General features: G+C 40.3%; 3 protein-coding genes across 7 annotated transcripts; 2 read left to right on the top strand and 1 right to left on the bottom strand.

The window, feature by feature from the left end:
* Positions 1-209: 209 nt before the first annotated feature.
* Positions 210-7,206, bottom strand: LOC115740217 (disease resistance protein RPV1-like). Its single transcript, XM_030673683.2, has 5 exons — positions 6,579-7,206; positions 3,305-4,409; positions 2,933-3,208; positions 1,229-2,110; positions 210-1,110 (listed from the first exon to the last, which is right to left on the bottom strand). Exons 1-5 carry the CDS (start codon positions 7,067-7,069, stop codon positions 604-606), a joined length of 3,261 nt encoding a protein of 1,086 aa, XP_030529543.2. The 5' UTR covers positions 7,070-7,206; the 3' UTR covers positions 210-603.
* A 1,107-nt stretch (positions 7,207-8,313) lies between these two features.
* Positions 8,314-9,396, top strand: LOC115740233. 3 transcript variants are annotated; one of them, XM_048275523.1, is made up of 3 exons: positions 8,314-8,460; positions 8,515-8,873; positions 9,027-9,396. In XM_048275523.1, exons 1-3 carry the CDS (start codon positions 8,441-8,443, stop codon positions 9,107-9,109), a joined length of 462 nt encoding a protein of 153 aa, XP_048131480.1. In that variant the 5' UTR covers positions 8,314-8,440; the 3' UTR covers positions 9,110-9,396. The 3 variants fall into 3 exon arrangements, with proteins under 3 accessions (XP_048131480.1, XP_030529565.1, XP_048131475.1); XM_048275518.1 differs by having other exon boundaries at positions 8,346-8,460; positions 8,512-8,873; XM_030673705.2 differs by having other exon boundaries at positions 8,321-8,873.
* Positions 9,397-16,312: 6,916 nt separating this feature from the next.
* On the top strand, positions 16,313-20,598 carry LOC115740232 (caltractin-like). Of its 3 annotated transcripts, none has more exons than XM_030673703.2 (7): positions 16,313-16,446; positions 17,848-17,968; positions 18,054-18,090; positions 18,168-18,195; positions 19,113-19,265; positions 19,348-19,450; positions 20,427-20,598. In XM_030673703.2, the coding sequence occupies exons 1-7, from the start codon at positions 16,444-16,446 to the stop codon at positions 20,489-20,491; spliced, it is 510 nt and encodes a 169-aa protein (XP_030529563.1). In that variant the 5' UTR covers positions 16,313-16,443; the 3' UTR covers positions 20,492-20,598. The 3 variants fall into 3 exon arrangements, with proteins under 3 accessions (XP_030529563.1, XP_030529562.1, XP_030529561.1); XM_030673702.2 differs by having other exon boundaries at positions 16,315-16,446; positions 17,839-17,968; XM_030673701.2 differs by lacking the exon at positions 16,313-16,446 and adding an exon at positions 17,462-17,708 and having other exon boundaries at positions 17,788-17,968.
* Positions 20,599-23,893: the final 3,295 nt, after the last annotated feature.

Genomic DNA, 23,893 nt, shown 5'->3' with positions numbered 1-23,893 from the left:
AAAAGAAAATAATAAAATATGCCACATAGGAGAGAGAAATTAATTTTAAAATTTCATATCAGTATTTTTCATTAGACAAGTTGACGAGATTGCACCAATTTGACAAACTAACTTTCAGTGAACATATCCCTTAGTTCAAGTAGAAAGTATGATTTGAGCATATTTCTTGCGATTCCACCAAACTAGTTTTATAATAACGAGACATATATATCTTGTATAATAATTAGACATTCGATCCTTTCCTACATTATATAGGACACTCATGCCATAAAAACCATTCCCTTGCAAAACCAAAATATGTTAAGAAGGGAATACAGGAATCAATCTCCAAGCAATCTACTATTAATAAATTGCATCCACTAAGGTCTGAAAGCCATACCATTAAGGAATCTTATCTTTGTATGGGGATCACTCGAATCCTTCTCCTTCTATAGAAACTTGTTAGTGTTGAGCAGCCATACCGTGTCGATGTTACAAAATTTCACAACAAGCAAATTCTGGATGGAAAGATTGAGTAGCCATGTCCGACAGTTGCTGCACTAAGTTACATAAACTATTTTCCTCTGAGCCAGTTTTGTTACCTAGTAAATCTCCTGTTTCTCTTTAGCTTTCTTCCTCCATGATCATTTGACTATCTTCATGCGAAACCTCGTAGAGTAAAGCTGGATCCAGCAACTGATCGTCTTGAAGCAAAGCCTCCAAATCGTTCTCTAGTGGCTTGCATATTAGTCGGAATCCGCACTTTTTGACAATTACACTAGGCGGTGCTCTAATGATAAGCTGGAAATGACTCCAGTCATTTGGACCAAAAGGATCTCCTTGCCACAGCACCTCTGGTACGCAATACCCAAACCACACATGACCCAAATCCAATGAACCGAAAGTGCTTGAGCCTTCCATCGTCTTCTTGCCATTAACGTACGCTTGAAGGTTAAATTCTTCTTTCCTTTTTCCTTCTTGGAACACAACACAGAAAGCTAGTCCTAGGAACTTCTCATACAAGTCCTTTGAAGCCATGAAAGAAAGAGAACCCTCGTTATCCGGGAGCAACCACTTTGGCATCTCTCCTCCAGGCAGAAGAAGGTCGCAAATGACTTTGGGACGAAATTGCTGCCATAGATGTAAACTGTTAGATAGTTTTTCAAAATTGGCACCGAAAAAGTTAAGTGGGTAGTCCTAGAGTTTAGCTATATTAATCACACACACATAGAGAGAGAGTGTGTCTAACCTCAAGCTTGAACAAATCATTCATAGTGAATCCAGTGCGGGGCAGCTCATGACATGAAGAGAAGTCAACAACATCAACGTCACATATGTTGGAGGGAATTTTACTCAGAGATTTGCAACTCACTGCTGACAGATGTTGCAGTTGCCTTGGAATCTTGAGGATCTCTTGTAGATATTGGCAATACGAAACATCCAACCATTTCAACTTATATAGATGCTCGCAAGCAGGAAGGTAGGTAAAATTGTTTCCCCTCAAATACATATTGCTTAAGGAGGGAAAACAGGAATGGCTCTCCAGAAACTCTACTTCTGACAGATTGCATTCACTAAGGTCTAAAAAAGTCAACTTAGGAAATCCCGTCTTCGTATGGGGATCACTTGAGTCCTCCTCCTCCTCCTTTGGAAACTTGATCAGTGTTGTGCAGCCTCCAAGCCTTAGGCTTGTAAGATTTTGCAACTTGTAAATGCTAGACGGAAGGACTGCCAGTTTCTTGCAATAGCTTAAATCCATTTCCTTTAAAGAGCTGAAATTTTCTATGGATGCAGGAAGTTCCTCTATTGAAGTCCCTTTTAAATTAAGGACTTGCAAACCCTTGATTTCAACCGGAATATCAGGGAATCTTTGCAACTTTGAGCAATTTTCAAGAAGAAGATGTTGAAGATTCATGGAGTGGAGCAGAGCAGGAAGATCATGTAGGTTGGAGCACCCACTTAAATTCAACAATTGTAATTTGCCGTGACAGGCAACTGATGCGTGGGCACACTCTAAGTTTTTGCACCCATGAAGATCCAATTGCTCAAGATTTGGAGTACAATCGAGGTCCGGCATACAAACCAGCGACTGGCATTCACTAAAGTTAAGGAACTTCAAATTTTTAAATTCCTGCAAGAAACATTCCGGACGAACGGAAAAAAAATTGAGATAAATATTCAATTCAAAACCTAGCTCTGATTTTTCGATTAAGAAACTAGTGGTATGTCCATTCACTATATACAAAAGTCTTCACACATCTTAACTCATAAGCATTACCGCAAAACTGGGATGAACAAGTAACTATTTCTATTTGACCACGGGCAAATTCCAACAGCAGCGGTAAAAGGGGCTATAGGTGAAAAAGGCAAACTCCATTCGGAAGTGCATAAATTATCTAATCAAGTCTCCCCATTACCGAATGTAGCCAAACCTAACTGACGGGGCCATTGGATGACTCCCACAGTGTAACGTGAATTGAACATCGCACATATGGAGGCACCCATTCACTATCTACTGTGGGTGCCCATGAAGGCAATACACAATCCACATCACACTCGGACGGCCACGTCAGCCGGATTTGGTCAAATTTGATATCAGAGATACTGGATTAGATATTTTGTATAAGTAGAATGACTTGATCAGTTTGAAAAATTTAAATCATATGGACTTGATTTAAAAAAAAAAAAAAAGTAGTTAAAGTACAAGTATGAAAAATGATATCTTTCCTATATGCATTTCGTACATAACCAACAAGCTATCGGTTAGAAGACAGATTATTTACAACGTGAAGATTTTAACTGCATTGGTTCATATACTAGATTGACAGCCTACATTTGAAGATTTAACATGTGTAAGGAAAATAGTAATTGCAGATTTTTTCCTAAGGACCATAACAAACATCATCAGATTAATACATATACGTAATGAAAAAAGGACCAAGTAAATACGCACCTTAAATTGTTCCCCCATGACTTTGATCTTACTCTTCCGCATTTCAAGTCCGACTAACTTCTTTGGACCATAGCTAAACTCTGGCATCCAGGCACAATTAGGCCATTCGAACCACCTTAACTCATTAGGGAGATGGATGGGCCCTGGGAAAGAATTATCTACGTTAAGCGGGATGAGTAACCTCAACTTTCTCATGTTTATGAAAGCATTAGGACCAATATACGTCTCTTCCGGCTTCGGTAGCTCCAAAACGATGGCTTTTATCGCATCTATTCCCCGTATATCAATTCGAATATATTAGCTTTGCTTTGTAACTATAGTGTACAAAGTCAAAGATAAAGATTGAATATAAATTCCTATAACAAGTCTTACCACATCTCCCGATAGAACATCAAGAACATCTTCATAAAGCCATAACCTACTGCGTTTTCCGGGATCATCACGACATTCTTCCCTAACAATATCCATACCCATTAATTGCACTAAGTCATGCATTTGTAACTTCCAAAACTCTTCACCGATCAAGCAGCGCTCAATGAGAATTTGCACTCCAATAGTCGTGTCAAAATCACAACTATCAAGAACTTTCTTAACATACTCTGTTTTCTGCCCCTTGAAGAAACAGGCAATGTCCAGAAAAATCTCCTTGGCATAGTCCTCCAACCCATCATAGCTTACCTTTAACACACCATTGATCTTTTTGTCAGGATTTTTGGCAAGTTTTTGCAGGGTACTTTTCCATTCGTGTTCTCCTCTACCACACAAGAAAGCACCCAACACCTCAAGAGCCAAAGGAAGGCCTCTCGCATAATGTAAAACCCGATCAACAAGATCGCCACTTATTTGTATTTCTTGATTTCCTAGAAAAGCATGCTTTCTAAAAAGTTCAAGAGCTTCCCCATCCTCAAGAGCTTTAACTTCATACATATGATCCCAATCTATCCCATGAGAAGTCAACAGATGCTTATTTCTTGTTGTGATAATTATCCTACTTCCTTTCCCGAACCACTCACAATTTCCAGCTAAAGCATTTAACTGGCATGCATCATCAACATCATCAAGAATAATAAGAACTTTCTTATTACAAAGTCTATCTTGAACTAATCGACTTCCTCCACCGACACTATAAACTGTTAATTTCTTCCCTAGTAATACCTCCGATAGCAATTTTTCTTGCAAAGGAACCAAATCATTGGAATTTTTAGAATTTTCTCGAACGCGTTCCAAGAAACTAGCACCTTGAAACTCTCCGAAGAGAGCGTTATAAATGGCCTTAGCAAGGGTTGTCTTCCCAACACCACCTTGACCCCACAATCCTACCATAAGAATATCATCCTTGGACTGTAGATTTAAGATTGTTTTAAGCTCTTGTACTCGGGAATCTATCCCAACCGGATACTTGGCTACATTTAATGGCGTTCGATCTAGTTGAGTTGAGATCTCCTGCACAATATGTTGTATAAGCCCTGCTTCATATCCGACAAAGGAAAATTAGTTGAAACCGCTTATAGAGCAATCCAAAAAAGTTAAAAAAACAAAAGTAACTAAAGAGAATTGCTGAGTAAGAAACTAGTCCGCAATATATCTAGAGATGGATGTCCAAATATGTTCAACTAGTCATATTCCCGCGGGGTCGAAGACTATATTTTTCATGTTATTCTAAATGTAAAGTGTCAATTTGTTTTGCATTTTTTAGATGTTCAAGTTAATTATTAGATATACTAAATGTTGATCGAAATTCTCTAGATCTCTTTACAAAGTTCATCGAAATTATCTTGTTTTCCCTTCAATTGTCCGAATGCCTACCCTTTTATCTGGTATTTCTCTCGGTAAAGTAGTAGCAGTGAAGTAAACCAACAACGTGAAGTCTAAGTCAACATTACCATGCGGTAAATCCTATTAACAATGGGACAAATATGGCCAAATTAGGCTCCGTTTGTTTCACGAAAAATGAATAGTTTCAAAAATTCTTTTTAAAAGTAATCTCTTGCACCGCCTACAAAAATGAACAAAGAATATTTTCATTATCCAAAAAATGTTTTGGCATAAATAGTTGTCGATAATGAAGGCTTTTATCATTGGCTAATTATTTCAAGCGATATGCAGTGATTACTTTTGAGAAAATATTTCCTAAATCATTCATTATTTGCGAAATAAACGGAGCCTCATCTTGTAGACAACTATCTTTTAATTACCTTCTTGCTATTTAAAGCTTCAAGCATTTACAAGAATGTCAGTAGGGCTGTATTTCCTTTCAAAAACCTAGTTGTTCATTCTTTATTCTTATTAAAAAAAAAAAATTTCTAAAAGAGATTGGAAATCAAACAAAATACTTAAAATATTACTTATTAAGTTATTTCTAGCCAAAAATATGTCATACTTCGTCACATGCTTAAATTCAGTTATAAAAAAAACTCGATTAATAAGTAATATTCTAAGTATTTTTTTTTATTTCCACTCTCTTTTCTAAATGTGTATTTTTTATTTTTCTTGGAATGATGTCATTGTAATAGTTCAATTAGGCTAATGCAAAATGATGTTAAATCACAGTATTAATTAATCTATATTTAGAATCTGGAGTAGTTTCCGTATGATTTATGTGCATTGTTTGCGTAACTATGTACAGTTCGATATCACAATTATTTGCACTATCATGTTACTGCAATTAGTTACATTTCCCATAATTTAAACCAAATAGACATTTCTTGGGTCATAAGTCATACTTAAAAATAACATATGTTAGTTAAAATTTTGCTTCAAGAAAATGTCAGTCATATCACGTGTTGCCACATGTCTTGCCAGATGGTGGGTTGCCACATGGCGATGGCATAGCAAAGTTCCCTGCCACATGGTCTACACATATGAGTGAATTTTCTCTTAGCTTTAAATTATATAGAAATCCGTGCAATTTTCCTTTTAAAGACTATGCCAATTTGCAAAGTCTAGATTTTGGGTTTTGTGGATTTTTTCTTTCCTTCATACTTGTCTGGAATCTTAATATTTTAATTTACTTTTTTTTTTTGGGTCATAATATTTCAATTTACTTAGAAGAACGAAAAGGGGTATGGGCTAGCGTGCCCGGGCCTGCCCGGGGCACGGCCCATTGGGCCCCTACCCACTTTAGCCCAAAGTCAAACCCAAAATTTCCCCCACCCCTCTCTCAGCTCCCCTCCGCCTTCGCCACTGCCCACGCAGCCGCGTGTCGCCACCGTTGTGACCGGCCCGTCGACGTCGCCTGTCCTCGCCGCTCTCACGCCTGTCTCTCCCTGTTTTGTTCCGAAAGTTTCAGCCGCAGTAGCCGGCCTCGGGCGACCATCGACCAAGGCTACCAATCCCCCGATCTGGGTTCGGGACACCCCAGATCTGGGATCGGGAGTTGTCGCTTAAGCCCCTTGACACTGAGAGACGGAGAGGGGAAGAGGCGAAGCGGTTGGGGCGGCGTGGGGACGTAGCACTCGTACGGCGGCGTGGCCATCGGGGGGCTCTGAGAGGACGAACTGGGCTCGCACGTGGTGCTCTGTTTCGTGTGCTGGATAGGTGTGAACAGTGTGCTGTGCGAGGGTCTGATGAAAGTGCGTTCGCTTGAGAGAAAATTAAGCTTGTGAAGATTTAGACTAATTGAAGCAGTAGAAGTGTTGTCACGTACCCATCAGTAAAGTGCCACCCAGACAAGCTACCAGCGTCAACAAGAGCTTTCTTCCATCTCTTTACCTTCTCTGAATCCTTTCCGAACTTGACCTCATGCTTAGCCATGGCTTCACCGTAACCCTGCCTCTGCCCTCTCACCTCTCCTGGTTCCACTTTGTAAAATACCGGAAAGACCGCGAGATCTCTCTGCTCCATGCACTCCATGATCTTCGCCACCTCTTCCAAGCACCAAGGCGAAGAGGCGTAGTCCTCGGAGAAAACCACGATCGCGATGCTCGACTCCTCGATCGCCTTCATAAGTGCCGGCGATATCTGTTCCCCCTTCCTCAGCTGTTCATCTTCGATGTAAGTGTGTATCCCAATCTGGTCTAGAGCTGCGTAGAGATGACCGAGGAACCGATTGCGGACGTCTGGACCTCTGAAACTCAGAAAAACATCGTAACTCCTCCTGGGCTTGGAAGAAGAAGAAGAAGAGGAAGAAGAAGCCATTGGAATCAGGAAACAGAGGAGGCGAACCGAAGTTAGCCACTAGAATAAAATCTTTAGTCCTTTGTTTGTCTTCTCTTTAAAGAAAAAGTTAAAAAGAACTTCGCGAGGCTTCCAGGAAACGGCATTCGCAATCAACGAGGTTTCGGGGCCTCTCTTTTCGTTGGATGCTTTTCTGAAAATTCATTTTGCTTAGTACTTTTTATTTTGAAATTATGAAAATTTTGGATTTTTACCAACACATAAAAATTGAGCCGATGCCCTTATAAAATCAGGAACCAACCTGAAAATGGTAGTCGTGCTTTCATAACTAACTAGTTCGGTTCGTGATTCCAATTTTTTGGAACCCACGATCATAAGACCCGTTCTCGATTGTAAGTCGGAAACTGATCCACCGAAAACCCATCACACTTCAGAGCTATGTCTGTCCATGTATGAATGCCCCTAGGAGACAATAGCTGCGTTTGGAAAATACTTTCTCAAGGGACTTTCCTTGGACCAAAATGTGAGTGCTTGGGAAGATATTTTAGGTCCCCCCACCCCACGTCAAAAGTTAGCCTTGAGAATGATGAAAGCCCAAGATAGGTCCTAAGCTACCTTGGGCTTTCACGTTCCTCGACAAGCATGGCTAGGGTTACTAAATTCTTTTTTCTTCCAAAACTATTCTTGCCAATTTTTTGGTTTTTCGATTTCGCCCTGGTTTATGATTATTCATCAACTTCTCAATTCAAGTCGGCCGGCGTGATCGCTGATCGCTGCGAGGGGATGGCATCGTTACGAGACTCGGGCGACCCTCTCCGATGGTTGCTAGGGGTCGTCCGAGGTCGTGTGACCTCAGACAATGACCTCTAGCGCCAAATTTAGGTTTATCGCCCGTCCTTTGCGGACTCAGGCAAAGAGATTGAGTTTTTTTCTTTCAAAAATAAAAAAAGAATAAGAATAAGTTTTTCAAATACTATTTTACTCACAGTTGTTTTGCAATGGACTTTTAAGGTACAATTTAACAAATACATTTTGCACTTCGAAGAACTCCTTTTAACTTAAAGTCCTTTGCAATTTAGCTACAGTTTTCACCAAAAATCCAACCAAACACGGTTAATATAAAAATTCTTAACGAAATTCTGCGAGTAAATTTGGAATTTTTTTTTTGCCTCTGCAAAGCTAAAATAAAAATTTACAAAAGGACAGGTCATCATTGACTCGGGTCTGGACCGACCATCCACCATAACCCTCATTAGTATAAGCCCCGCCACCATCTCTCCAAAAATATCTGAAGACTTAGCTCGGAAGGTACCGCACTCTGTCTAGAGCGCCTCCCCCACCAACACCCCCGTTCCGCGGGGCAGGGGGGCCGCGCTCCTCCGTCTCTCCAGCATGTCAGATGCCGACGCGCCACCGCCGCCGGACGATCTATCGTTTCTAGCCTCGCCGCCCCCGCCGCAGCAGCAGCCGCCTCCTCTGGCCGGACGCTCGTCTTCCCTGTACAAGCAGCGATCGTGGTCGCCGGACGTGTGCCGCGAGGAGGCGTGGCTCCGCCGCAAAGGGAACAGCAAGATCCGCCGCCCCCGGAGCAGGAGCGTCACGGACGACGACCTCGACGAGCTGAAGGCGTGCATCGAGCTGGGCTTCGGGTTCGACTCGCCGGAGGCGGATCTGCGCCTGTCGGACACCTTGCCGGCCCTGGAGCTCTACTACGCCGTCAATAGGCAGTACAGCGACGGCGTCTCGAAGCCGGCGGCCACGCCTTCGCCGTCGTCGACCGTCCCCCATAGCCACACTTCTCCTCGGAGCAATATATTCAGTCGCGGTAATTCCCTTCCTCCGTCACTTTTTGTCCAAACAAACGGCCCGGCAAAAGACTCGCCGGCCGCCCATGCGCATGAGATCCTTCGATTCGATTCGAGAAGGCTTTACTGCGTACTAATCGGAAAGTGGGAACGTGAAAAACTTTGATTTGCAGGCGATGATCCTCAGGTGGTGAAGACGAGGCTGAGGCAGTGGGCGCAGGTGGTGGCTTGCTCGGTGAGGCAGTCGACTTGCTGAGCCCCTGGGTGGGGATAACCCTAACCGGGGTTAAGGATTAGCTAACCCTCGATTGGCGACCAAACATGCTGTTCCCAACTTGGCAGTGGAATGATTCCTCCACCGACTTTTGTTTGGTTGGCATTATCATTAGAAGAATGCAATGCAAGAAAAAGAACATTGGGACTTTTTGGAGTGGGAATTTTGACTTTTTCTCTTTCAAGTTATGATTTGATTTGGGTTGGGTTGGGTTCGCATAACCGTATCTTGTGGCCTCCTAATTATGATCTTAATAGGCGTTTTAAATAGCTCTTTTTCGTCTTTGTTTTTTTTTTTTTTTTTTTTGTTGAGGATGATTAGGGTCTATAAGTTTGTGTATGGAGCCTAGAATGAACAGTCTTGAAGAAAATTTATATATGCATGCGAATATCGGGTCAGCTCGATCCATGCGCGCCGACAGATTTAATGGTTCTCGCCTGAGATTCGAGTGATGTTCTATGATTCATATGCCGAGGTGTACGTTGTGCGCATCGGCGTTCTTCTGCTATGAGATTTCTGGAGAAAACTAATCGGCGGGCGCGGCCAAAACATATGATGAATAAAATCAGCGTGCGCCTACGCGAATCTCTGACTTCGGGGCAATTGTAGGGCAATTGCATATGGTCTCTTGATTCCACACTTGATGATGAGGGCGCGTGAATATGGCCTTGGAGAGTACGGTGAACTGAAATACATGGAATTGAAAGGACAATGAAACGAAACGACATGGAAATGTGAAAATGAAGTGGTCGGAAAGTACGAGGAAAAGCGGAGGCGGTGCTTCCTCCGCGTTCCTAAAGATCTTGCAAGGCCGACTTTCGTGAGCCCATGTCCTTTGCAAATCTCCTTCACATCCGCAAAGAAGCTTCCCACGTTTGTCACTACTTCTCCAGACGGGTATCGGTCGTTCGACCCTCGTATCCAATCTACCATTTCTCTCGTCGGATCGCGACAACGCGTCTTTTGAGATTTTGATCCTTGCCGCACCCAAACCAACTTGATCAACAACACCTAGTCCATCTGTTCGCTTTCCTCTTTCTCCTCCTCCACCCTCAGCCGCCTGCATGCCCGATCACTGTCGCCTTCGCTCGACATCGCCACCGGCGAAGCAGCTTTCTCGATTTCTCAGGACGCACATGACAACATTTCTGCTCTAGAAATCAAAATCTCGCCATAAGTTGATTTTTTTATTTCTGCTTCCGAGCAAAAGTTGATTTTTCTACTTTCGAAAATAAGTAATTTATTTTTTTTAATTCTTTAAGTGACTCCAAAACTACTTCTGGAATAAATAAAAAAACTCTAGAATTAGAAAAATGAAGTTGAGTAGCTAAATGAATTTTTGCTCCAGTCTGGAGCAAAAACTCTACCCGATAAGTGTTGTCGTGCGTGCCCTTAATGTAATAGCCATGGCCCATAGGGCCAATTCGTATCGAGAACCGGATACTTTGGCAATACTCAAGATCGAGTCATTCTTTGCTAGCCATTGCATCGGGGCCGTTCCTTTGGATCGATTCCTCCAAAGCCCAAATCAGGTCTATTGGTCCTCTCTCTAGAATAGATATTACATAGCGCTCGAAAAATGGAGAAGACATTGTCAACAGTAACTTTGTCCCTTCATCCTACCATTTCTTATCTTCTTTTTTCCGTTTTAGGAGGAGAAAATCTCCATTGGAGAAGAACCTTAAGAAGAAAATCATGCTGTGATCTGTAAGGATCACCATAGCAAAGAGGAACTCACGCGCTCAAATAGCTCGATTACTCATGCTCCCGAAAAACTTTCATTTTTTTTCCATGAGATTTCTCTCGAAAAGTAATGTAGAATCAAAACAAATAACGTACAAAAAAAAAAGTTGTCGAAACGATGAGATATGCGCTTTAGAAGTTTTGCCCTCTCAAACTCATCGCAACATGACAACTGAAAAGGTCGAACACTCCGACGATGCAACGGCCAGACGCATTCTTCTCTCTCTCTCATGTGAATACTTCAAGATTCCCGAGGCATGTATAATTCCAGCAAAATGAAAGGAAATGCAATATTTTGACCAAAAATGAAAAAAGGAAATGTAATATGACCTGTTCGTTTTTCGGGGCAAAAAAAGGTCTATGTTATTTGATCTTGGAGTTTTTGAAACCTATGAATAAAAAGAGTATACATTTTTCATAAAACGTTTTAGAATGCCGCTATTTCCAACCATAATCGGTTACACTCAAAATCATCAACAATCGCACAATGTTGTGCTTCTTTTCTTTTTGCTTCTTATAATGATCGACAATTTCAGGCAAAAGTCACGGTCTTACACGCCAAATCTTGAAAAGATAATATTTGTGCTCCCACTTCTTTGTATGGACTCAAAGTTCGCCGAAAAAGTACTTCGGCGGTTCGGCTAAATCCAGGACATCATTTCTGACACGGCAATAGATTATCCAACCATATATTGTCCCCCCCAAGTTCCGCTCTTGACACGAAACTTTCCAAGTGCTCTCCATTTCAATTTCCAATTTGCAAAAATATAGAAGTTTTTGCCAATATTTATCGTGAAAACCCGGCTTTCCAAGAAGATGCGAGACATTAATCTAATTATGATTGAAGCCAACAAAGGGTGCACATAGTGTATTGTACTTATTTTTATGATGAATATTGGCACATACCACCACATCTCCAAAACTTTCATCGTCCAGCTTGCATTCATCGTCAGACAATTGGTTGATCTTTGGTCTTTGTCCAAAGGAAATCGATAATAAAATTGCTTCAATTTGATTTAGAGCAATCAAAATGGATAATGAGACTCTGACTATTACTCACACCAATCGAGTTCCTTCTCTTTGATGGTTTAGGGAAGTTGATAATCAAATAACATAAAGCCAACATTCTCCAATTCCCCACCTTAGTACTAAAGTAAGGATATGCTTTCGTAGCCCTTATACTGGCTCTCACGTAGAAGTTACAACTCTTTTACCAAGATATATTATGTGATGGCACGACCGGATCAGATGTTTTGCCTATCATAATGAAAGAACGATTATTACCGTCCTTCAACTTTGCAATTACTCGGACTCGGGAGAAGTAATACACTACAAGGGTCATAAGTTGTGTACGAGGTTCATTTTAGTGCGAAAAGTTTCAAAACGATTACTTAAGTGCCAAAATTGGATAAAAACGATTATTTAAATGTCAAATCGAAGAAATTTCAGCCAAACAAAATACATGGCTTTTATATTTAAATTTATTTTCTAACATGGCATATTTTTAAATAAAAGTCCAACCATGTGGACTTCCACGTAGACTTCTAAGCTAAAAAATTTTTAAAAAATAAATTAAATAAAAGAAAATAAGCTGAATTTAAAAAAAAAGGGGGGAGGGGCTTGTTCAGGCGAGGGCTTACACAGCCCTCGCCGCCACCGCCTCACCATCGCTGACAAAGGTTGACGAGGGTGGGGGATGGCCGATGGGGCCTTGCCCAGCGACGTTGAGGCTCGACCTCACCTAGTCACGGTGAGATCTCACTCTCGCCGATTTGGTTGAGGTCGCTCGCCCTGACCTCCTCACGTACAAACTTCTCCAGGAAGGTCCTTTCCTCGGCCAGCGCTGTAAGGGTCAATGGGGCCATCTCAATCTCAGGTCTCCTGTTTTTCTTAGGAATTTCAACAAACACCTTTTAGGTCTTCTCTTTTCGGTGCTAAACACTCAGAAGCTAGCGAGAGTTGAGTGAGGGAGAGGAGGTGGGGAGTGAATGATCAACATTAACTACTACCCATTGCTCGTGAGTGAAACAGCTCCTGCAGGCGCCAACAACACCCATCTAGAAGCAATCGATCTCGTATCCTCGTCGTGGCTAGCCTTGCCTAGCAACGGTGAGGCTCAACCTTGTCTAAATCTGTGAGATCGAGCCCCGCCTACTGTCGGCGGGGGTTGCCTGCCATTGGCCGGGGCTCAGTGACCCCCATCGACTAAACCCCCACCCTTGCGGGGGATGGTGGGACAGCGGTGGCAGCAAGGGTTTTGCAATCACTCGCCGCCTTTAACAATACCTTTTTTTTTTTAGTTTTCAGCTTATTTTTCTTTTATTTAATTTAATTTTTAAAATTTTTAGTTAAATTTTAAGTTTAATTTCATGTGAAAGTCATCTTGTACTTTCGACAACCCACGTTAGCCTAGAAATTAATAAAAATAATTGCCACGAAGGATTTTCGGCGAGTAGATCGGAGTTGGCACTTGACAGACTGTTTTGAAACTTTTGGCAATAAAGCGAGCACCATACACAATTTATGGCATTTATAATCTACTTCTCCCACCTAGACTCCATCTTCAATATTGAATATAGTGGAAGTTTGATGTTTGGTTTTCTTCATTATCCTATAAAACATCGCTTTATTCACGAAATGAAACTGGTGGAGAGTGTCATTCACGATTACAAAGATATATGCATTCTTGGCAAGATTCCTTCGGTGGTTTCTTTTTCTCCTCTTAGCACTCAGGATCCTACTAATTTCAATTTCAATATTTTTAGGCTCTCGTTAGCTCGACAGTATGACAATACCGTCATTATTTCTGACCCCACAATTTTCTAATTAATTAGTGTTTTATGTAAAACATGCGGTGATGGTGTGTGAATTTACAGTTAGAAATAACCGACAATGCTGTCATAATGTCAGGAAAGTATTTTCCATATCTTTATCAACTTTATGTACGGCAATATTCTCCTTTGGAGCCTCTACGATCTTTTTTGTTTTAAAAAAAGCATCATTCAAAGGAGAAAGATAAAGTGAGAAACAAAGTAAGCTCTAAAAATATGTAGTCATACCCATTTATCCCCAGAACTATTAAGCTAGTTTAAAGCATTAGTTAGTGACTTCAAATTTTTTTGCATATACATACTTAGGTTCAGTTAGGAATTCCAATCAAATTTCTTGCATGCTTTGTCTGAACATGTTCATATTGAAAAACGGCGGGTCATTGCATACTTATATTGTGCGAACTGAAAATAGTGAAAGAAAGTATACTATCCATTATAGTCCAAGTGACTCTACCTTTACATGTAGCTGCCAGTTATTAGCAATGCAAGGATGGTTGTGTGAGCCTGCTTTATGCATTGACACATTCGGTAAGTGTCACAAGCATTCAATCGCAACACACTGTGAAGAGACGGGCAAAAGCAGCAAAACAAGTGGCTTATGGTGATGAACATGATGCTGTCAAGTCAAAGACATCAAATTAGAAGAGGTTAATGCGGTTAGCTTTCAGTGTAATGAACTTTGGTCCGAACTGTGATCTTGCAAAGGAGCTTGGAGCTATAGAAACCTTGTTGTGTTTCGATCCAAATGACGAGCAAAATGCAATCTTTAACGAGTAAAGATCATGTCGATTTCTTGGTAGAAAACGATGAATCCGAACGCGTAGAAAATTTTGGAATTTGAGTACTCGGTCCCATTCGGAGAAGGTGGAAAAGTGTACCAAATACTCAGTCGAAGGGCATCAGGCGGAAGCGAAAGAGAGAAGCACTTCATGCATGGGCACAGCCTCACAAAGAGGTAGAGATGCTTGTTTAATGTGACAAAATCCTGCAGTCAAATTCTTCTTGTACTTATTTATATGCACTTGTCCATTGCTGAGCAAGTAAACTTACGAAGTATCCTTTTGTAGATCATTTGTAGAAGACTTCCTTTTGGGTCCTTCAGTTACTGATTGTGGACTTTTGGTTCCTTTCGTCGTGGATGGGATTACTTTCTTAGCTTGAAATCTTCCTACCGTGACTAGAATTCGAAAAAATTCCAAATTATGGATGAACCACCTTTCGAAATACTTCGAATTTTCCTTTTTGATGTTTAAATTTCGTCTAGGCTTTCTCGAGTAATCATGGAGCCAATCCCAAGCTACTCACGTGTAGTTTGACGTGCGTTGGGTTTATCAACTTATCTAAGGGTGCGCTTGTTTCAAGAAAAAACTCCATGAAAAAGGAAACTAATTTCGGAGATATCATTTTCCAAGAAAAACGGTTTATTTTCCTTTGTTTTTGTGACATGTGATCGAAAACGTTTCGTGGTGTTTGGTTCTCGTTTGGAAAATAATTCAATCTCATGACTTTATTTTAAGCCAAAAAATAAATTCAACTTTCTAAATTATTGTCAAATATTATTTTTTAATTTTTTTAATTTTTCAATTTTATTTTTTTCTTCTATCTCACCGGTCACGGGGCCACGAGCTAAGCCTCGCTGGCCCACGTTTGTGGCTGGTCACCAGCCATCGCCGAGGCTTAGTGACATGCCGAGGGAAAAAAATATATAAAATATAATAAAATATTAAAATGTTGAATATTAATATAAGATATTAAAACTTTACCAAAAAAATATAAGGTATTAAAATATTAAAAAAATTCGAGAGGATTAATTTTGAAAAGTGTTTTCACCTCTTCGGATCGGGGAATTCATTTTTCTAATTTTACGCATGAATTTTTTATTGATCAGAAAGTATTTTTCGTTAACTAAGTTATTTTCGACATACCAAACATATGAAAGTATAAAAAATTAATTTTTCGAAAAACATTTTTTCTCATACAAACGCACACTAAGGGGGTGCATGAAATCCATCCAGAAACAGAATTTCTGTTTCAAACCTATTTCTGGAACAGAAATCCGTTTGGTAACGCAATTCTATTTTTCTATTTCTGAAACAAAAAGTTGTTTCAGAAATAGATTTGAAGAAGAAATGAGAAACAAAAAATTTTTACTTTTTTGAGAAATAGAAATAGAAATCTCATTTTTTCTCAAATACCCGCCGCCGGTGGCCGGCCGCCGGTCGCCGCCGCCGCCGGTCGCCGCCGTCGGTCTCCATAGCCACCTCCTGCCGTAAGCCGACCAACACATTTTTCAGAAGTAGAAATTTTATGTCGTTATCAAACACTTTTTTTTGCTCAGAAACTCATCCAGAAACAGAAATAGAAAAAATTATTTCTAGCCAGAAATCTATTTCTGAAACAGAATGGTTATCATTCATGCCCTAAGTTTCGTGGAAACTGTAATAATGAGTTGTCTGTCTCTCAAGGTGTTTGATCTTTTGCCAGCTCGTGAACCTAATGACTGCCATTGAAGCCCAGTACACGACTGTACGGGCCCAGAAGGTAATGTATTGGGCTTCCATGGCACGTTCACTCTGGATCTGGAAACGTCCGACGCGCTTTTGTTGTCCTATAACAGAGAGAAGCTCTCGAAAGTCCTTGCCTTTTCAAAGTTTTCACATCCCCACGAAGCCCTTTTCGATCTCCGATCCCGTCTAGCTTGGACGAAGATCCTCTGAACCTCGATCGTCCGGAGAAGAAGCCATGGTGAGTCCCTTCCTGCTAATGAAACCGAATCTTCGTCCGCTCTCCGATGTTGTTCGCTTTTTGATGTTCGAGTCTGTCGACTCGAATGCTGACGTCGCCATTTGGCTCTTTTTGTCCCTTGCGAGTTTGTAATTGTGAGCAACTGTCGGCGAGGTTATCTGGGGTTTGCACCTGAAAGTGTTTACGTTTGGTCGATCGCAGTACGACGGATCGGTGTACGCGGTTGAGATTATGTCTTATTGCGGTTGCGGTGGAGAAATGTCGAGGTCGATTCTTGAAATGTGCCTGATAAGTCCAATTGTTTGGATGGTTCGTTGCTGCGTAGCGGTGAAATATAGTGGGAAGGGTTCGAATCCTCCCAATTTGGACGGGAATTGTTCTTTTGAGCAGTTCACAGTTTGCCTCTCAATTTGAGAGTAATTGGCTATAGAGGAGACCTTCAGGACGAAAAAATTGGCTTAAGTAATCTGAACATATAGAAAGCTCTCATGGTCGTTTTTTCCTTTTCGTTACAGTACTAAGTTCTTATTCTTTGTTCCACGCACTGTGTCATTTATGAGAGTTAAACTGCGTTGAGTTGAGTTGAGTTGAGTCGAGTTGAGAGAATGTTTGCTAAGTTCTTCTTGCTTGAACTCTTTACAAATTTCACACTTGTTGCAGAATTTAGGCTTTAGTTGGCTTTCAGTAAGGCACCTGGGTGAGTCTATGCTCCTGTTTTAGAGACATTATGGGCGTTTATGTTTATGCTTCAGCGAAAAGCAACCTTTTTCTTTCCCATAAATTGCCTCCTCGTCCGACCCTACCAAGTTGGGTTGTCACCAGCCCCTCATTCCACACTCCCACACTGCTTCAGGATGATCTTGTCACAGGGAGTATTATGCAAATTTCAAAAAATTATGAAGAGATTTTATGTTTTTCTACTTGTCAATATTTTTGTATTGTGAAAGTTTCAGGCATTATGGGTTAAGAAAAATTTCAAAGTGTAAAGGTAAAAGTCTATCCAGACTTGCCCTTAAGTTATAGCAAAGGAAGTACTAATTGTCCTTGGCAGTAAAAAACTTAGCATGGCTTTTCATTTTTTATAGTAAAAGGAAATCTCTTATCATGCTCTTTGAAGTGACTTGATCCCTAAAAAAATGCATCAAAACATGAGTGCATGCCTGAAGCTTGCTGTTTCTTTGATTTCTAATGTTGTCGCGACCATAAAACACAGCATGACATGAATGAGGAGCATATGAAGGATTCTTTGAAGATGAGTGAGGGTTCTAGTGTGTAAATACATGAGTTTAAGATAATTATACTGCTCAACTACTTGTTTAACGGCTATTGTGTCTTTTGAAGGATGTGTGTGTTACATATGAAAATTTGATGATTGTGAATTCTATTTTACTGTTTCAACAGACGAATCTTCATAGAGCAGCCTCTAGGAAAGACAAAAATAGAGGGAGGCATCATAATTTAACTCAACAGAAGAGGCAAGAGATCAGAGAAGCATTTGAACTTTTTGATATTGATAATTCAGGTATTAAGATAATTTTCCACTTGAGTACAGAGGATTTGTCTTGTTGACTTTTCCCCTCGGTAATCATATTTACTATCCTTTCTAGGCACTATCGATGCCAAAGAGTTGAATGTTGCAATGAGGTAATGAGCTAAGGTTGCTTTTACAAATACTTCCACATTTGCAATTTAAAAATGTAACTAAACTCATCTCCCCACAGGGCGCTTGGTTTTGAGATGACAGAAGAGGTGATTTCTATCCTTGCATGCATTTTCTGAATTTCTCTTAGCACATATCAGATCATGCCACATGCAGAAACTGTATGCAGTTGGGGCGAAATGCTAGAGCATAACATGTTTTGTTTCCATTGACTGTGACATGGCTGGTTCATCTAACTGAACTGTAGCCAAAAAGATGCTCTAGGCCGCTGTTTGACACTGTATCATACCTTGTCAACCAAGTAGTCAAACCATGTAAAAGGGGGAAGTTCACTAGGAAACTTGGAGAAGAACTTCACCGTGCTAAAAGTGTGAATATGCTGTGTATATATTTACTTTGATGCCTGAAAGAAAGTTCCTCTGAGAAAAGAATGACTTTATTGATTTTCTTAGATAGTTTTGTGAGCAGACGATGTTACATGGCATGAAGTATAAATGGTGAAGTCAATTCTGAACAGCAGAAGCAAAATATATGTTTTTTATCCTCCTGTTATTTCCAGTTCTGTGGTAGTACTGTCAGACTAAAATTCATGGTATTTGTGATTCATGTTCTTGAGTACAGGATATAGGCCCTGTCTATTCCACTGTAGTTTTGCTGTATTTACCAAGAGTAATGTGAAATTACTGGGGTGAGTTTAGATCATTGCATTGCTAATTTGATGGATAGAGCTGCTTTTCATGGCTTTGCACCCTATTGTCGTTTCACCAAATTTTTGACAGGAGAGAAACACTAATTTGGCAATGAAGTTACTCCTTTTTTTTTTGGGGCCACTCTGCTGTTGTTTTCCATGGTTTCTTGCACCCACTAAAAAGAAGTCCCGTGACAGAGATCTGTTAGACAATATTCTTTAGAGCGGGACTCCCTTTTATCTTTTGTGGTTGTAAGGAGATATTACTTCTGCGGATCATTGAATGCATAAATAATACATTATTCCTTGTCACGGCAGCAAATCAATCAAATGATTGCCGATGTAGACAAGGATGGAAGTGGTGCAATTGATTATGATGAATTCGAACTAATGATGACTGCCAAAATTGGAGAAAGGGACACAAAAGAGGAGCTCATGAAAGCTTTCCGCCTTATTGACCAAGATAACAATGTGAGCTTCTGTGCTTTTGGACTAGAACATTATATTGTGATCATCTCTTTGTTCTGATACAATGTGTTCACTCGGAGATCAGGGAAAAATATCTTTTGAAGATATCAAGAAAATTTCAAAGGAGCTGGGCGAACACTTCACAGAGAGAGAGATTCGGGAGATGATTGAGGAGGCAGACCGGGATCGTAAGTTCAATGCTTCCATAATTTGTTTTTAACTAGTCTATTCTACAATAATGCCTGTCAGATTTGACATTGGATATCAGATTTTTCTCCCCGTCTGTGGTTGGAGATTTGGTAGATATTGAATAATCTGAAATGCAAAGCTTTCATCAACTACAAATGCAGTAAAATCACAATAAAATTATTTTTTGTCCCATCTAAGTGCATAACAATGAACCAAAACATGCTTTAAACAGATACAGGGTGGGTTGGTTCAGTTGTTTAAGCTACTATCCTGTACATGAACGAGACAAATTCTGTATTGATTCCTCTTCAAAGCATCCAAATTGATGCCAAGGGATGAGTGGTTTTTGTTTTCTGTTGTTTTTAACCTTTGAGCAAGTTTGACCCCCCCCCCAAAAAAAAAAAAAAAAAAAAACTTTGAACATTGCTAGGTCTTTCTGGGTGTTGTGATACTCTTGACTTAAAATTTTTGGGTTTCATAAAATATGTTTTAGAAGATTCAAATAGGTATTAGTCAGATTTGGTACTTTGGCCTTATAGATATGCTTTGATTTGATGTTAGACAAGCCAAATACCCGAGAACATTGGGTTGGTGGCCCTACATCCTATCAGAACACTGAATAAGAATGCACTCCATATGCATCATTCTCCAAATGAGAGACTGTACAGGGGAAATCTGAAGGATTATTTTTGCATTACTGTTATATCTGATGTGAAGTTTGATGTAAGTAGCTGAATGCAGCCTTAGGCTTTTCAGGGTAACGAGAAAAACTTTGTGCATGCCACTAGTATACAGACAGAAGAAACAGGGTTTTCAAATATTGGGAATTCCTCACTACTGCTGTCATTGTAACTCTTCACAGAGTCAAGGCCGTCCAATTCCATCACTTTTTGCTTCTTTAAAGCTCAAATTTTTCTGCAGTGCAAACAAGATGCTTATCCCTCATACTGCTCTTTTATTTCCCAAAATATGCAGACGACAGCGAAGTTAATATGGACGAGTTCATTCGGATGATGAGGAGGACGTCATTAGGCTATTAATGCTTCCAGTTTGTGAACCTCTGCATGAGCTGGAGGTTTCCTACTTAGAGCGATGGATGTGTGGCATTCCGTGTGTGGTCTGTTTGTACATACAGTGCACATTTAAAGACAAGGGGACTTGTGTGGTTCGAAACCTGCTAGATTGAAACTTCTATCTTGTATCTTGGCAAGACCTACCTCTGCCACAGCTTCTTTATGTCGTGCGTTGAAGATTATGCTGTGTCTGGTTTAAGTAGAACAGTATCCTAGCTATGTATGCTTCATATGATCAACTGGATTCACACGGACGATAGGCTTGCAAGTACGATTTAGCTCAGGAATTACTCCTCGCGCTATAATATCACCTTTCATTTCGAGGAAAGAATGTGAGACAATTCCCGCTCTTCTGCTGATTTTTGACTGGAGACGGCATAAATCTATTCCGGGCTACTTTGCTCATTTGCTCATATTGCGGTCCATCTTGTTGCTATTGCACCGTTTGAAACGTTGCTTGCTCCATAATCGTTCATCAGGAAACGTTGGGTCAAGTAATTTGAAGTTGGAAAAGATTGGCAATCAGAAACTAGGTTCAGTGGCGCTAGTTTCTTCTCGGCGATGCGCTTTCTTTCCATGATTTTCCTCTCGTTTTCAACGTGCTTCCTTCTCTTTCTCTGTGTTCTTTGACCCGCCACGACTCCAAATTGGCTCTTTTCCGGCTCGCCCGACGGCATTACTAGTGACAATTCATGACTTTGTGCTAACTATGTTCGTCTAAAAATATTAGACGACATATTTAATTATTTTGGGGGAATTTAAGGTCAATAGAATTGGGTTTTTCTGGATTAATATCACGAAAAATTTCAAATTGGTATACTTGTTATAAATGTATCCCAAATTAATTTTTTTATCATAAAAAAAATTTAAACTTGTATACTTGTGATAAATTTACTCCAAACATCAAAAATCTCAAATTGTGATATATCCGTGATAAATTTACCTTAAATTAATTATTTTGATCACAAAAAATCCTAAATTTATACACATGTGATAAATTTATCATTTGTTAGTTTTCGTTAAATTGCATTAATACCACAAAAAATTTAAATTGATACAATAGAGGGTGAAAGCCTCAAATGTGTATATCCGTCAATTGCAACGTGCTATTCAATTTAGCAATTTGACAATAAAATTTAACAAAAACTAAGGAAAGGTAAATTTATCACAATTGTATTAGTTTAAGCTAAATTTATCAATAGTGTACTGATTTAGGATTTTAGTGGTAAAAAAATATTTTAAAATAAATTTCTCATAAATATATCAATTTAAAATTTTTCGCGATATTCATCCATTTCGCTTTTCATAATCTAGGTTGTTGGCAAAGTTGTCAGCGGCGGCACCATCTCCATCTCCATCTCCTCCTGTACCTGCCTGAGACGGACAAAGATCTTCTAGACCTTTCCTAATGAGTAAGTTCAGGACGAATTCTCTAGAAGTTCAGAACCCCACGCGACCCCTCGTCGCTCCACGTGTCCGCCCATGACGCACGTGTGCGGGTCGTCGCACCTACGTGGCCACACGGGGCCAACAATGTCATCAAACACATCATCCTCCCCCACCGTCCCTCCACGTGCCACCTGGAAACTTCCAACTCAGTCCTCCTTCCACTTTGGGTATCGGCGTCCAGGCTGGGGCTCCGACGCCACGTGTTCTCTCCCCCCCCCCATGAACGCCTTATCAGACGCCACGTGTGCTCTTCCCACGAAACTCCTCCTTCGTGTGTTTATTTGTCCCTCGCCTCGTGTGCATAAAAACTATCTAACGTTAAACGTTTGCACAAACTCTTTCGCATTTTTCCGAGGGATGCAACGACCACCCAAGTCGACGAGACGCTCTCGAGCATGTCATATCTGGGACGGGCCCCACTCAGCCAGATCGAATCCGGGCCTTCCCATCGTCCACGTCGTCACTCCCCTCCACCAGTGGGACCACGGCGGAGCAGCAAGTCCCCTCGAGGGATTAGGATCCCTTAACATTGGAGATCTATGTTAAAGGTAACATAACCCCTCATCGGACCGTCCATTTCTCATCGGACCGCTAATAATTAGTCAATTCAAATTTTGAGAGAGGGAAAATTTTGGGTGGGAAATTTTTTTTATTGATGCAATTGAGAGGGGGAAAATTTTGGGTTGAAATTTTTTTTGATTGACGTGATTGATTGTTGATCGTCACGATGAGAAGTGGACGATCCAATGGGGAGTTATATTACCCCTAACATGGATCCTCAATGTTAGGGGATCCATTTCGCCCCTCGAGCCTACTCTCCCTCCCCGGTGTGCAAGATCAACGGCTGCCTTGGGTGCAACTTCTTCGCACCGGGCAAAGCCGTGGTGACGCAGGGCAACAACATCACACCGGCCAAAGTAGATATTCGATAAGTTACTCAAAGTAACAAGCAAATCAGTAAGTAAACAAGAAAATTAATGTCTGATTTAAATATAAATATGTTAGCAAAAATATGTTGAAAACGTTAAAACATTTGGTAAAACTCAGCATACACGAGAAAATATTTAACTCAAGTGAATTTCAAATCTATCACTTGTTTGATACATAAACCCGGAGCGCATCAATCACCGTTAACGACTAATGTGGCGCTTACGTGATTTGTCGTCCCTATAGAAAATCCATACGAAAACACATATCTAGCAATCCAATTCTAAAGAACATATTTTTCAGTAATTACGGACACGAAAATATACTTCGTGCCTCTTCTACTACCACGTAAACCACCCAACTCGAATTCACATGTGACATTTCTAATCTACAAACTCCAACATGATATAAATTAACATAAGAATTTTCAGGATATCACAACTCTTCATCTCTTAAAAAACTTCATCCTCGAAATTTAAAATTACATGTTCATTCAAAAGCTGTGAATAATTGTGTCTCATATCGTCTTTGCTTTCCCACATCGCTTCTTCCAAATCGTGGTATTGCCACAAAACCTTGACTAAAGGAATGGTTTTGTTCCTAAGGACTTGTTCCCTTCGGTTCAAAATCTGTAATGGCTTTTCCATATAGGTTATCTTTTCGTCTACCTCGATCGTTTTGAAATTCAATACATGCGTAGGATCCGGTTCATACTTCTTCAATATAGAAATATGAAAGACATCATGGACATTGAAAAGTCTTGGGAGTAGTGCTAATCAATAAGCTAAATCACCAATCTTCTTGAGAATTTTGAAAGGTTCAATAAATCTTGGACTTAACTTGCCTTTCTTCCCAAATCGCAAGACATACTTCATCGGTGACACTTTTAGGAACACATGATCATTAACATTAAATTTCAATGGCCTTTGACATTTGTCGGCATAACTCTTATGACGACTTTGTGCGCTTTTGAGTTGATATCGAATTACTTTC

The sequence above is a fragment of the Rhodamnia argentea genome, chromosome 1, assembly GCF_020921035.1.
Source record: "Rhodamnia argentea isolate NSW1041297 chromosome 1, ASM2092103v1, whole genome shotgun sequence".
Classification (NCBI taxonomy): Eukaryota; Viridiplantae; Streptophyta; class Magnoliopsida; order Myrtales; family Myrtaceae; genus Rhodamnia; species Rhodamnia argentea.
This window is presented reverse-complemented; position numbering and strand designations above follow the sequence as displayed.